The sequence below is a fragment of the Bufo bufo genome, chromosome 3 (assembly GCF_905171765.1).
Source record: "Bufo bufo chromosome 3, aBufBuf1.1, whole genome shotgun sequence".
NCBI classification, from domain to species: domain Eukaryota; kingdom Metazoa; phylum Chordata; class Amphibia; order Anura; family Bufonidae; genus Bufo; species Bufo bufo.
In genome coordinates, this window is record NC_053391.1 from 491,243,970 (window position 1) to 491,257,515 (window position 13,546).

At 42.0% G+C, this 13,546-nt stretch overlaps 1 protein-coding gene across 1 annotated transcript in view; it reads right to left on the reverse strand.

The window, feature by feature from the left end:
- Positions 1–6,143: 6,143 nt before the first annotated feature.
- Positions 6,144–13,546, reverse strand: part of GPC6 (glypican 6) — a 1,575,810-nt gene continuing 1,568,407 nt past the window's right edge. The window contains exons 11-12 of the mRNA XM_040422335.1: positions 8,255–8,430; positions 6,144–6,346 (exon numbers count right to left, since the gene is read on the reverse strand). Coding sequence (XP_040278269.1) covers positions 6,144–6,346; positions 8,255–8,430 — 379 coding nt within the window. The remainder of the gene's footprint in view (positions 6,347–8,254; positions 8,431–13,546) is intronic.

A 13,546-nucleotide genomic window follows, 5' to 3' on the forward strand; every position in this document is an offset into this window, starting at 1 on the left:
GGGAAGCCCTCATTAGATATAATTAATTACTAGTGTTGGTCGAGCACCAAAGTGCTCGTGTGCTCAAGTAGAACACTTCCTGATGATCGGGTGCTCTACAGAGCACCCAAGCACAATGGAAGTCAATGGGAGAACCCAAGCATTAAACCAGGCACCCCCTGCTCTGAAGAGGGGAGGGTGTCGGGACTCTAGTTCAGCTTAGGAGTCCCTGCTCTGACTCCATATATAGCTATGTCCATATATGGAATCAGTGCTTGGGGACACCCAGTGTATTTAAATCAAATTTAGCCTCTATTTCTGAAAAGTTTCTGGTGGGATTTGAACTCACAACCTTCTACATTACAGCCAAGAATGGTAACCACTACACTATAGAGCTTCATGGCCAGTTACTAAAAAAAATTAAAAAAATAAATATAGATATATGAGACTTCTGCTGTACAGGAATATTCCTATACAGCAGAAGTCTCATATATTTTTCTTTTTTCTTTTTTTAAGTAACTGGCCATGCAGCTCTATAGTGTAGTGGTTAACATTCTTGGCTGTAATGTAGAAGGTTGTGAGTTTGAATCCCACCAGAAACTTTTCAGAAATAGAGGCTAAATTAGATTTAAATACACTGACTTGAGCATCACGCTCGAGCACACACGATATTCGGCCGAGCATAGCGATGCTCGAGCCGAACTGTTGTTCGGCCGAGCATGCTCGCCCAACAATATTAATTATCTATATGTAAAGATCAGAGTAGAGGGAGGGCAGAGCTAGCAGAGTATTGCCCTAATTCCTTACCTATGTGCCATAGCATAGAGGACACCACCCTGACAAGAGTGACCTGGTGTCACGGTGGGGAGTGGGGGAAACCCCCACCGTGCAGTGTCAAAGGGTAAAAGGGGATAAGCCTGGCCAAAAGGAGTAATAATGGAGCAGGTCACCTCCTACAGCATCCCTAATCCTCTCCCTGACTCCTCACCGTATGAGCGTACCCCGATGGTAGGATGGCTCATACTCTGGATTCCTAGAGACCCTGAGTCGCCCTGGTAATCCCTCACCAAGGAGCCGGGAAGAGACGACCTGTTCATCCCAATCACGGAGGAACAGGAGTCTCTATCTGAGGCCAGGCTGCAAAGGGGAACACATACAGCATATGGAGTTGGAAGGTAAGCGAAACCCATGACACACTTACCTGCCACAGACACACTGACTGGAACCCGTGTACAAGTGCTGCTATCCACACTAACATTAACGGACACAACACTGACAACAACCACACAGGAACCCAGGATATCCATAGCTGCAATAAACGTGAGACAGGGGAATGTCTAGCAAACATGCTGGACACCAAACATCACCAGACATGTAACACAACACAAGACATACAACACCCTGAACATAACCCACGTAAACCAAAAGATAAGAAGGGAAAGAGACACCTGGGTTTTTGCCCAACATATGCGTTGTCTGGGAGGTACTCTTTCTCATTTTTAAGAGTGCCTAGTATGCATAGTATGTGTGTGGAGTATTGTAGGCCAGGCAACACTCCTCTGGGTTTCAGGGGTATATATTCAAATTAGCTTTCCTAAGCCTATCTGATGCCAGCAGATGCAAAGATGTGCTAATTTTCATATATTTTTGCCAGAACGCCTGAGGAGTGTTGACTGGCTTACGATAATTTTCATGTATACACCCTCCATAAGGAGAAACAGCACCCCAACCAAAGCCTCTTTTACTGCACTTTGTGGATATGCTGCAATTCTTTAGTGCACGAGGGACGCTCCCAGGAAAATGTGTTTTTGCACACCAGGTTCTCTAGTCTATCCGTCTGGCATTGCAGGACCTGGACTTGCAACCAACTCCACCAGTTACTGGGTTAGCTTAGTGTTGAGTGACATAACAGTGTTCATATACCGTGAATGGCTATATCACTGTTACTTAAAGGGGTTGTCCGGGTTCAGAGCTGAACCCGGACATACCCTTATTTTCACCCAGGCAGCCCTTTTGTTTATCATAACACACTGCCGGGCGGAAACTTCTGCTCGGCAGTGTGTTCGGTGACGTCACCGGCTCTGATAGGCGGGCTTCAGTGCTGCACTAGTCGTTTTACTGGCTAGGGCAGCGCTAAATCCCGCTCATCAGTGCCGGTGAAGTCTCCGCCCGGCAGTGGAGAGCCCCGGTACGTCACCGGATGTCCAAAAAATGCCTTTGCCCTGCGCGATTTAGCGCAGGGCAAAGGAGAGCATCGGAGCATGAACTGCTCCGATGCTCAAGTCAGGGGGGCTGCCGGGGTGAAAATGGAGGTACCCGGACAATCCCTTTAATTACGGTATTTTAGTGACGTCTGAGGGGTTGTCGCACTTGCGCTGACAGCTTCTAAAATGTCAGAGTATGGCCAACTGTGCACATTACCTATCAGTTCCCGCAGCAGCGGCCATCTCCTCGCTCGCTTCACCAGGACTTCGTCCACCAACCCGAGAACTGTGAATATTATCAGCCAATCTACAACCGCCCTGAAGGCACAGACACAAGCCAGGTTGACGTCAGCTGCCAATGATAGAGATGAAAAGACGGCAGCATCCTCACAGGCCAGAGAGAACGGAGAACCAGCCCTGGCCTGTCCCTTTGCCATTTTCCAAGGTGGGGGGAAGACACATGCAGACTGTGAATGCAAGTACCAGGGTACTGAGGAATAAACTTATGGTAATATTATCTTCTATTACCATTTGTTACCAGGCTCGTTGTCTTTTAGCGGCCCCTGCACATGACAGTGCCATCTCTAGCATTGGCCAATAACAGCTGCTTACAAAAGTGACACTCTAAATGGAATATACTACTTACTGCCCCCCCCATATACATTACCTACCCCCTTACCTGTATACAGTGTGCAACACCTGACTGACTCCCCATTTATATAGTGTGCACTTGACCACTCCTCATGGATGTGGATGCAGGAGGTGAGGGATGTACTAGACCCAATGGGAATATACAGGTCATGAGTCCCACCAGTATAAGCCAGGTACAGGAACAACAAGGAGACATTACTGGATACTGTATGGGGGCAGCAAGGAAGCATTATAATGCATAGGGGTCACACGGCCCCATACAGTATAATGTCTTCTTGTGGCCCCCATACATTATAATGTCTCTTTGTGGCCGGCCACCTATAGAGTATAATGTTTCTTTGTGGCCCTATACAGTATAATGTCTCCTTGTGGTCCCCCTACAGAATAATGTCTCTTAGTGGCCCCACCGTCCTATAGAGTATAATGTCTCCTTGTCCCAAGTGGTTTTTTTATTCTAAATGGGTATTTATCGCGTTATATATTGTTAGCGTGATAAATTTCTTAATATGTTTATCGTGGGAATATCATCTAACCCTAGGATAGTTCAGTCATCTCCTGCAGCAACTCTATGTCCCTACCATGAGGCTCGATTGACAACTTTAGTGACTCGGGCTCTTTACAACCTGCCCTAGTGAGTAGCTTTTGTGTGAACCATGCAGCTGAAATCCAGTTCCACCATCAGTCACGTGTCGTACTACTGCATGTCATGGACCACGTGAAGTGCAGGTGTACTACATGTCACCACTGGAGCCAATCACTGTCCTCTGCATAGGTCACATGCCATATACTGGCACATCAGCCCTGGTACTGGTAAACAAACAGTGGCAGAAGGACCGGACCAGCGCAACAGAGAACAGTGCTGGAGAAGGGGGTGAAACTAACATCATTTATGTGTAGTGCTTGTCCGAGATATTTAGTGATCTCAGACAATCCCTTTAACTGCTATCACTCCTACATTTTCTGGTCAGGTTGGAATTAGGATTTAACTTCAGATACATACATTCATACATACAAAGTATAAAGCGCTAGCTCTGACACGCAGTTCATAGCAAATATTTTATTGTCAAATGGACCAGTTTGAGTTATTTCAGAAATTTTCCAACTAATTTTGCAACTTTCAAATCTGGCCACATATTTTGTTCTACTAGTTAAGAAGTTTAGACATTTATTGTGTATTTTCCAGTTTTATACAGCATGCCTGTGACCTGTGCTTTCATGACAACGGCAAATTGTCTATAATTCATGCTAGTATTGTGTCCCAGCAAGTAATGTTATTTCTTTGTTACTTTATTAACATTGTTATGAATTAGTGTTGTAGCCATTGTGTCCAGTCTATTTAGAGTACCTTCCCACACGGCAGAATCTGTTGCAGAAATTTCTGCAACAAAGTTCCATTCATCTGAATGGGGCTTGTCGAAATCCACGTGACATTCCCTTTCATATAAATGGAACTGATTTTCTGTTGCAGAAAATTTCTGCAACAAACTCTGCCATGTTTGAAGGTACCATTAAAGTATAAAATGTTGACGAGCCCCTCCATTTTAATTGCTGGAGTAATGTTTTAATTGGATGTCCATTAATCCTTAAAGAGGTCCTCTAGGATGTAAACATTTATGGACCATCTTGGATAAAGGTCACCAATGTTTTCTTATAAGGGGGGACTGATTCCTGCTGATCAGCTCAGTGAAGGAGGTTTGCAGCAGCACCATGGCTCATCCATGCAGCTAGTCCCATACATTTTTATTTCCCAAGGCTGATTGGTGACATTTGTTTACCCTCCTTTTTAATGAAATTTTGCTTTGTTTGCAGAGAACACAATAGTGGAAAAACCACACACTATTTAAAGGGGTTGTCTAGGATTAGAAAAAGTAATGATGCTGAGCTGCAATACCAGCCATTTACACATGTAATGAGGAGCCCTTTTTCCTAATCATAGACAACTCACTTCCAGTGATGGAGCAGTTGAGAAATGGAGATCTCAGTTGCTCATGAGATGCACTAGGCAGATTGAGGATTTTCAAATCTGCAGTTGAATTACTGGAAGAACGGCAATGAGAATATTCCAGTGAGAAAGAGAAGACAAGGGTTTGCCCAGGGTGCATACACTTGTGATGATGCTACACTTGTGATGATGCTACATTTTTACCTTAGTTCTAAATAACCATAGTAAATGTGATTTGGTGCCATAATTGTTGGATTTGTGGAGCAATTTAGGTGTGTTTTCCCATTGACTTCAGTGGGTCAACTGCTACCACCATAAAAACATCAAATATTTGCACTATAATGCAGTTTTCCATAATCAAAACCCCAGTCAAATTGTGATAAAACTGTAATATTAAAGGGTTTCCACCTTTTAGATATTAACAACCTATTCCCTAGATGCTCATCATTATTAGATTAGTGGGGGATCAACACCTGGCACTCCCACCAAAACATTTGCCGTAGCTGCCAGCATCAGGAGCGTAATAGTGGACGGAGCTGGAAGCAGAAAGCTCCATCCACTGTGAAGTGGCCATGCTGGCATACTGCAATCCAGCTCCCATTCACTCTCACCGATCTGCTATTGAAGACCGCAGGATAGGTCATAAATATCTACAAGGTGTAACCGTGTTACCACTACATGTGCAGGTATCCTAGGCTTCAATTGCCCATAATACAACTCCGTCTGACTTCCTCTACTCACCCACACGTAGCCCTATGACAAGGCAGGTTTCCCCTATTTCTTTTTATTCCATACTGAATCAGTACTAATTTAGACAACTCATAAAAAGTAACAAAAAACAAAAAACACTAAGTAAATGCATTCCATAAAAATAAACACCTTTAAATGCACTTAATGGGAATATAGCAATTCTTGTTGAATAAGAGAAGATCTGCCAATTATTATTGTGGCCCTTATTAAAAAAAGTAATGTATAAACCATTCAATAAAATCTAAAATAAATATATTATTAACCACACCAATATTCAATGGGCGCTGCATATGTGTAGTGTGCCCACATAAACAGTTCATAATGGATATGCAAGTTCATCATTTATACAGGAACAACCGTATCATGTTTCAAACTGATAGCACTTAAATACTAAAAAGTCTCTAGGAATGAAGACATTTATTTAAGGAGCATCGGGAGTAAGATTTCTGCTGGAGTAAAGAAATAAAGACACTGGGCTATAGGTAAGAAGAATGTACGTAGAAAATTTTCAGCATTTGCAGGGAAATGGTCCATTGCCCAGGCGTGTATTAAAAAGAAGAGATTTGACTATTTTCATAACTAAAGCAGTTTCTGTGGTTGTCCTGGAAATGTCTCGATTATCTCCATTGTCTCCCCAGTACTAGGACAATTGAAGTGAACAGTACAATGAGGGATTGGTTGAGAGTGGGTGCTGCAGAATACTCCAGCTCTCTCCTGTCTGGCTCAAAGGGTAGCGCTTCTGTAGTGATGTAGTCGTACTCTGTAGGGCAGATGTCATCAGTGCAGCCACTGCCACTCCCCGAGCCGCTTGTTTCTTCACCTTTTAGAACATAAAAAATATCTGTTTTATATTTATCCACATGTAATGCATGTCTTTATCTTAGGGCTCATGCACATGACCATTGTTTTGGGGTCCGCAAATTGCGGATCCAAAAAACACGGATACCAGCCACGTGCGCTCCTCATTTTGCGGAATGGAACGGCTGGCCTATAATAGAACAGTCTTATCCTTGTCCGTAATGTGGACAGTAATAAGACATGGACATGGAACGCACACGGAGTAATTTCAGTTTTTTTGAAGCCCCATTGAAGTGAATGGTTCCCCATATGGGCCCCCCAAAAAAACGAAACGGACAAAAAATATGTTTGTGTGCATGAGCCCTTAATCCGTGTCAAACAGCTTTCAAAATGACTATAAAATTTTAGTATCTATGTTGTCCCATGTTGAGAAAAATATATAGAATGCTACAATTTCTACAGAGTAGTTGTGATTACACACTCATACATGGCAGACATTGCTCTATGGTGTTTCTCTATAGGAATGCTTTGAATTACAGAATGATAGTGTGAATCAATGCATCTGAAACACAGTGACTGCCAAAATTGTAGCTCACTGCAATATTAGAGGGTCCAATATTGTATTATGTGAATCCAATTAAACTTGTTAGCACAGCTGGGTCTGTGGTTGTGAAGTGTTAAGCCTTTTCATGGTGGCCCTGTCTAAACACTACAGTGGTCCCACGTGCAGTGGAGAGTGTGGGCTGGGCTCTCACATGAGAGCCGCGCTCCTGATCTAACAGCCTGGACCAACAGAAGTGCCGAAATGGGCTGTTTAACCTTACATGCCATGGGCAATGGCTCCCACCACATGTAAGTGATGACAGAGGGAGCGGACTCCCTCTCTCCCATCAGCACCCTGCAATTGAGATTATGAGTTGCCAAAATGTATATAGGCAGGCTGGGACCTGGTATAGGCCCCAAACTGCCTTGAGTGCTCTCTGTTGATGTCAGTGTAGCACTGACATTAAAATGCAATACGCTATACAGATTGTATTTTAGAAGCAATCCAAAAATTGCCTGCTATAGTCCCCTTGTGGTTAAAAAAAAAAAAGTTAAATTTTTTTTTTTTTTTAAGATTTCAATAAAAGTTGCCAATACTCTGCTGACTCAATAACTGCACAGTTACCTCTTCGGACCGTAATATCAGCACAAAAAATGTGCACAAGGAGCTTCATATCATGAGTTTCTATGGCTGCATTGTGCCGACTGTAAAATTTGGTGGTGGAGTGGTAATGTTATGGGATTGTTTTTAAGGGATTGACCTAGGCCCCTTAATTCTTGTGAAGGGAAACTCTAATTCTTCAGCATATCAAGAAAATATGGACAGTTGTATTCTTCCAACAGTTCGGGTAAAGCTCTTTTCTATTCCAGCATGACTGTGCCCCAGTGCACAAAAGAAGGTCGATAAACGCATTGTTGGGTGAGCTTAGTGAGGAAGAACTTGATTGTCCCACACAGAGCCCTGACTTCAACCCATTGAACACCTTTGGGGTGAACTGCTACCCAGGCCATCTTGTCCAGTATCTGTCAGATGTCACAAATGCTCTTCAGGAAGAATGGGCAAAAAATCCCACAGGCACACTACAAAATCTTGCAGAAAGCCTTCCCAGAATAGTGGAAGCTGTTTTAGCTGCAAGGAATGGGATGCCATAAAGTTCCTGTAGGTGTAATGTGTAGGTATCCCAATACTTTTGTCCATATAGTGAACCATATAGTGCCCAAGTGTATAGCGAAAGTGTGATCCTAGCCTAAGTGTACTGATCTTCTGGGATGCAGTGACGTGTTGCTTTCACTATATAAATAAGGCCATGAAATAGGGGAAATGGCCATTATAATTAGTCTTTACTTAAAACCATTCATTTTGTGCATAAAACCAATGTTAACTTACTTGTATCTTGAAAATTGACATCATTTCCAGTGAGAGCATTCCTCAGCTTGTTTGTCATTGCTCGTAGGGCCATTATTTGCTGTCTTACAAATGTGTCCGGCCTTGTGATGTCTACATCCACCTCCGGATTATTGATCTGATTTATCAGGCCATCCGTCATTACCTCTGGCAGATACCTGGAAAGTCAAAAGCCAAACTGTAGTTAATTTCATAAAAATCAATATCTAAGGATTCACAGTTGTGGATGACAGGATTCTGCCCTTCTTTTTTAAAGGATTTCTTAGGTTGGCAGCCATTCTGTCTTGGAGTGCAGAAGTCAGGCCGTGTCTCTTAGGCATGTTTCTTCATTTCTCACATTTGGACATTTATCAGTGTAGTAGAGAACTAGAGAAATGTCTATTTAAGTATTACAATAATTTCACAGTAAGTGCACTTGTAAAAATGAAATAAAGATATCTGAGGCTATGTATTACTCTAATTTGAGGCTAGTTGAGAATTCAATGGCCGGGTACATTTTTTCGACATCCATCTGCTTTATCCTCTTCTGCTTTCATTTTCCCATCACACAGGATGTAAAGAACATTAATCTGTATGAGATCACTTATCGTTGTGGAGCTCTCGGCTGCATTTCACGAGAGCGACACAGTTCAATATCATGAATAATTTGTCAGCATGAAAATTTGCTCTATTAAAAACATCTGATAGATTAAATGTTATAATAGCACTTGATTGAATGGATTTATTTTTGTAGGGTGCTGCTTTATGATGCTTGTTTTCATTTTTAGTGATGAACTATCCCTTTTCCCAAATATAATCATAACTAATGTTAAAAAAGACCAAAGTGAGTAAATCATCTCAAGGACTCTCTATACTATGTGCCGCTTGTTAAAATCGATGACAAATGGTCAGGCCAGAAAGCAATCCACTGTTGTTTTTCAAGCTTGAGTTTTTCTATTTATCAGTTTTACCATCTATCAAAGGTTATTGCATTTTGTTAGCCACTTTCATCAGTTACACTTTGCTGTGCTGCCATTTCTAAACTTGTACAAAAGCTTTCTATATTGTATCTTCACTGTGTCTTCATTGAATCTGGTTCGTTTGATCAGCTAATAATGTTGACGAATACAAAGGAGAGGGGAGATGTAGATGCAAGGAAGAAAGGAAAGAGGGGGCTCTTAGTTTCTCCCTATTGATCCAAAGAAAAGGAAAAAATAAATAAAAAAAGCAAAACCTAGATATTGGTCAATGTGCCTTTACAGAGAACTTGTCACTATGAAATGCAGTACAATCTGCAGGCAGCATGTTATAGAGCAGGAGGAGCTGAGCAGGTTGATATATAGTTTTATGGGAAAAGTTGTAATTTATGCATTTACATTTATTTATACATTTAAGCCACTGCTCTTTCTGAACTTAAGACTTAATAACTATCAGTTATTGACAGCTATCTCTGTATACATACTTACACATAAAACACTATTAATTACTGATAACACCTCCCCCATGTATAACTATCAGTGACTGACAGCTATCTCTGTATACACACTTACACAGAGAATGCTATCAATCACTGATAACACCTCCTGCATGTACAGCTATCAGTGACTGACACCTATCTATGTATACACACTTACACATAGAATGATATGTCACTGATAACACCTCCCTGTGAACAACTATCAGTGACTGACAGCTATCGCTGGATACACACTTACACAGGGAATGCTATCAATCACTGATAACACCTCCACCGTGTGTACAGCTATCAATGACTGACAGCTATTTCTGTATACACACTTACACAAGGAATGCTATCAATCACTGATAACACTTCCCTGTGTACAACTATCAGTGACTGACAGCTATCTCTGTATACACACTTACACAGAGAATGCTATCAATCACTGATAACGCCTCCCCCATTTATAACTATCGGTGACTGATAGCTATCTCTGTATGCACACTTACAGAAAATCCTACCAATCACTGATAACACCTCCCTATGTACAGCTTTCAGTGACTAACAGCTATCTCTGTATACAGACTTATACAGACAATACTGTCAATCACTGATAACACTTCCCAATGTACAACTATCAGTGACTGACAGCTACATGTATACACACACAGGGAATGCTCTCAATCACTGATAACACCTCCTTTATGTGCAACTATTAGTGACTGACAGCTATATGTATATACACTTATACAGATAAGGCTATCAATCACTGATAACACCTCTCCCATGTACAGCTATCAGTGACTGACAGCCAATGGCGGGGCAGTGTGGGGCAAATTACTCATTGGGGCAGTGTGGGGCAAATTACTTCATCGGGGGCAGTGTGGGGGAAAATTACTAATGGGGGCAGCGTGGGGCAAATTACTTCATGGGGGCAGCGTGGGGGAAAATTACTAATGGGGGCAGCGTGGGGCAAATTACTTCATCGGGGGCAGTGTGGGGGAAAATTACTAATGGGGGCAGCGTGGGGCAAATTACTTCATCGGGGGCAGTGTGGGGGAAAATTACTAATGGGGGCAGCGTGGGGCAAATTACTTCATGGGGGCAGCGTGGGGCAAATTACTTTATGGGGCAGTGTGAGGGCAAATTTCACATGGGGCAGTGTGGGGTCGTTTCTATTGGGGAGACACTGTAGGGGCATTTATATTACAGGGACATATTAGGGGACATTATTTTCGGGGACACTATACAGGCATTATTACCTGGAGCACAGTATAGGATGTTATTAATACTGGGTGCACTCTAGGGGGCATTATAATTGCTTTTGACACTATAGGGAACTTTGGGGTAATTTATCAAACTGGTGTAAAGTAGAACTGGGTTAGATGCCCATATCAACCAATCATATTCCACCTTTCATTTTTGACAGCTCCTTTGGAAAATTAAAGGTGGAATCTGATTGGTTGCTATGGGCAACTAAGACAGTTCTACTTTACACCAGTTTGATAAATTACGTAGATTATGAGAAATCTACCGTGTCTGTGTAACAAACTCTGCAGATACGAGATGCGGCTGAAAGAATTTGTTATGGCGTTCTGGGTCAAACGGAGAAGAGGAAAGAGAAGGTCTACTTGACAGGAGATGTCACTGTATGTTAGAGGTATGTGGTGCTGTCTTCTCCTATATGTAGAGCAGTCTCACTACTGGCTCACTTTTTTATCATAATCAAATGTATTTTAAATTTGGTAACAAAAATTTTAATTTGTAAATGTCACCTGCAGTCCTATGTAACAGCCCAGATAACAGTGATAACTTTCTGCATACAGATAATGTAGTAGATGTTCCCTGCAGTCCTATGTAACACCCCACATAACACAATAATTCACTGTGTTATGCTGGGTGTTACATAAGACTGCAGGTAACATCTACAGTTGCAAGAAAAAGCATGTGAACCCTTTGGAATGATATGGATTTCTGCACAAATATGTCATAAAATGTGATCTGATCTTCATCTAAGTCACAACAATAGACAATCACAGTCTGCTTAAACTAATAACACACAAACAATTAAATGTTGCCATGTTTTTATTGATCACACCATGGAAACATTTACAGTGCAGGTGGAAAAAGTATGTGAACCCTTGGATTTAATAACTGGTTGAACCTCCTTTGGCAGCAATAACTTCAACCAAATGTTTCCTGTAGTTGCAGATCAGACGTGCACAACGGTCAGGAGTAATTATTGACCATTCCTCTTTACAGAACTGTTTCAGTTCAGCAATATTCTTGGGATGTCTGGTGTGAATCGCTTTCTTGAGGTCATGCCACAGCATCTCAATCGGATTGAGGTCAGGACTCTGGCTGGGCCACTCCAGAAGGCGTATTTTCTTCTGTTTAAGCCATTCTGTTGTTGATTTACTTCTATGCTTTGGGTCGTTGTCCTGTTGCAACATCCATCTTCTGTTGAGCTTCAGCTGGTGGACAGATAGCCTTAAGTTGTCCTGCAAAATGTATTAATGAACTTGGGAATTCATTTTTCCTTTGATGATAGCAATCCGTCCAGGCCCTGACGCAGCAAAACAGCCCCAAACCATGTTGCCCCCACCACCATACTTCACAGGTGGGATAAGGTTTTGATGTTGGTGTGCTGTGCCTCTTTTCTCCACACATAGTGTTGTGTGTTTCTTCCAAACAACTCAACTTTGGTTGCATCTGTCCACAGAATATTTTGCCAGTACTGCTGTGGAACATCCAGGTGCTCTTGTGCAAACTGTAAACGTGCAGCAATGTTTGTTTTGGACAGCAGTGGCTTCCTCTGTGGTATCCTCCCATGAAATCCATTCTTGTTTAGTGTTTTACGTATCGTAGATTCGCTAACAGGGATGTTAGCATATGCCAGAGACATTTGTGAGTCTTTAGCTGACACTCTAGGATTCTTCTTCACCTCATTAAACAGTCTGCCCTGTGCTCTTGCAGTCATCTTTACAGGACAGCCACTCCTAGGGAGAGTAGCAGCAGTGCTGAACTTTTTCTATTTATAGACAATTTGTCTTACCGTGGACTGATGAACAGCAAGGCTTTTGGAGATACTTTTATAACCCTTTCCAGCTTTATGCAAGTCAACAATTCTTAATCGTAGGTCTTTTGAGAGCTCTTTTGTGCGAGGCATCATTCACATCAGGCAATGCTTCTTGTGAAAAGCAAACCCAGAACTGGTGTGTGTTTTTTATAAGGCAGGGCAGCTGTAACCAACACCTCCAATCTCATCTCATTTATTGGACTCCATTTGGCTGACACCTCACTCCAATTAGCTCTTGGAGATGTCATTAGTCTAGGGGTTCACATACTTTTTCCACCTACATGTTTACATGGAGTGTTCAATAAAAACATGGTAACATGTAACATGGAATACTATCAATCACTGATAAATCCTCCCCTATGTACAACTATCAGTGACTGACAGCTTTCTCTGTATACACACTTACACAGAGAATGCTGTCAATCACTAATAACATCTTCCCTGTGTACAGCTATCAGTGACTGACAGTTATCTCTGTATACACACTTACATAGAGAATGCTATCAATCACTGATAACATCTCCCCTATGTATCTCTATCAGTGACTGACAGCTATCTATGTATACACACTTACACAGAGAATGCTATCAATCACTGATAACATCTCCCCGTGTACATCGATCAGTGACTGACAGCTATCTCTGTATACACACTTACACAGAGACTGCTATAACTGATAACACCTCCCGCGTTTACAGCTATCAATATATACACACTTATGCCTCTTTCACACGTCAATAAGTTGGCAAGTACGTTA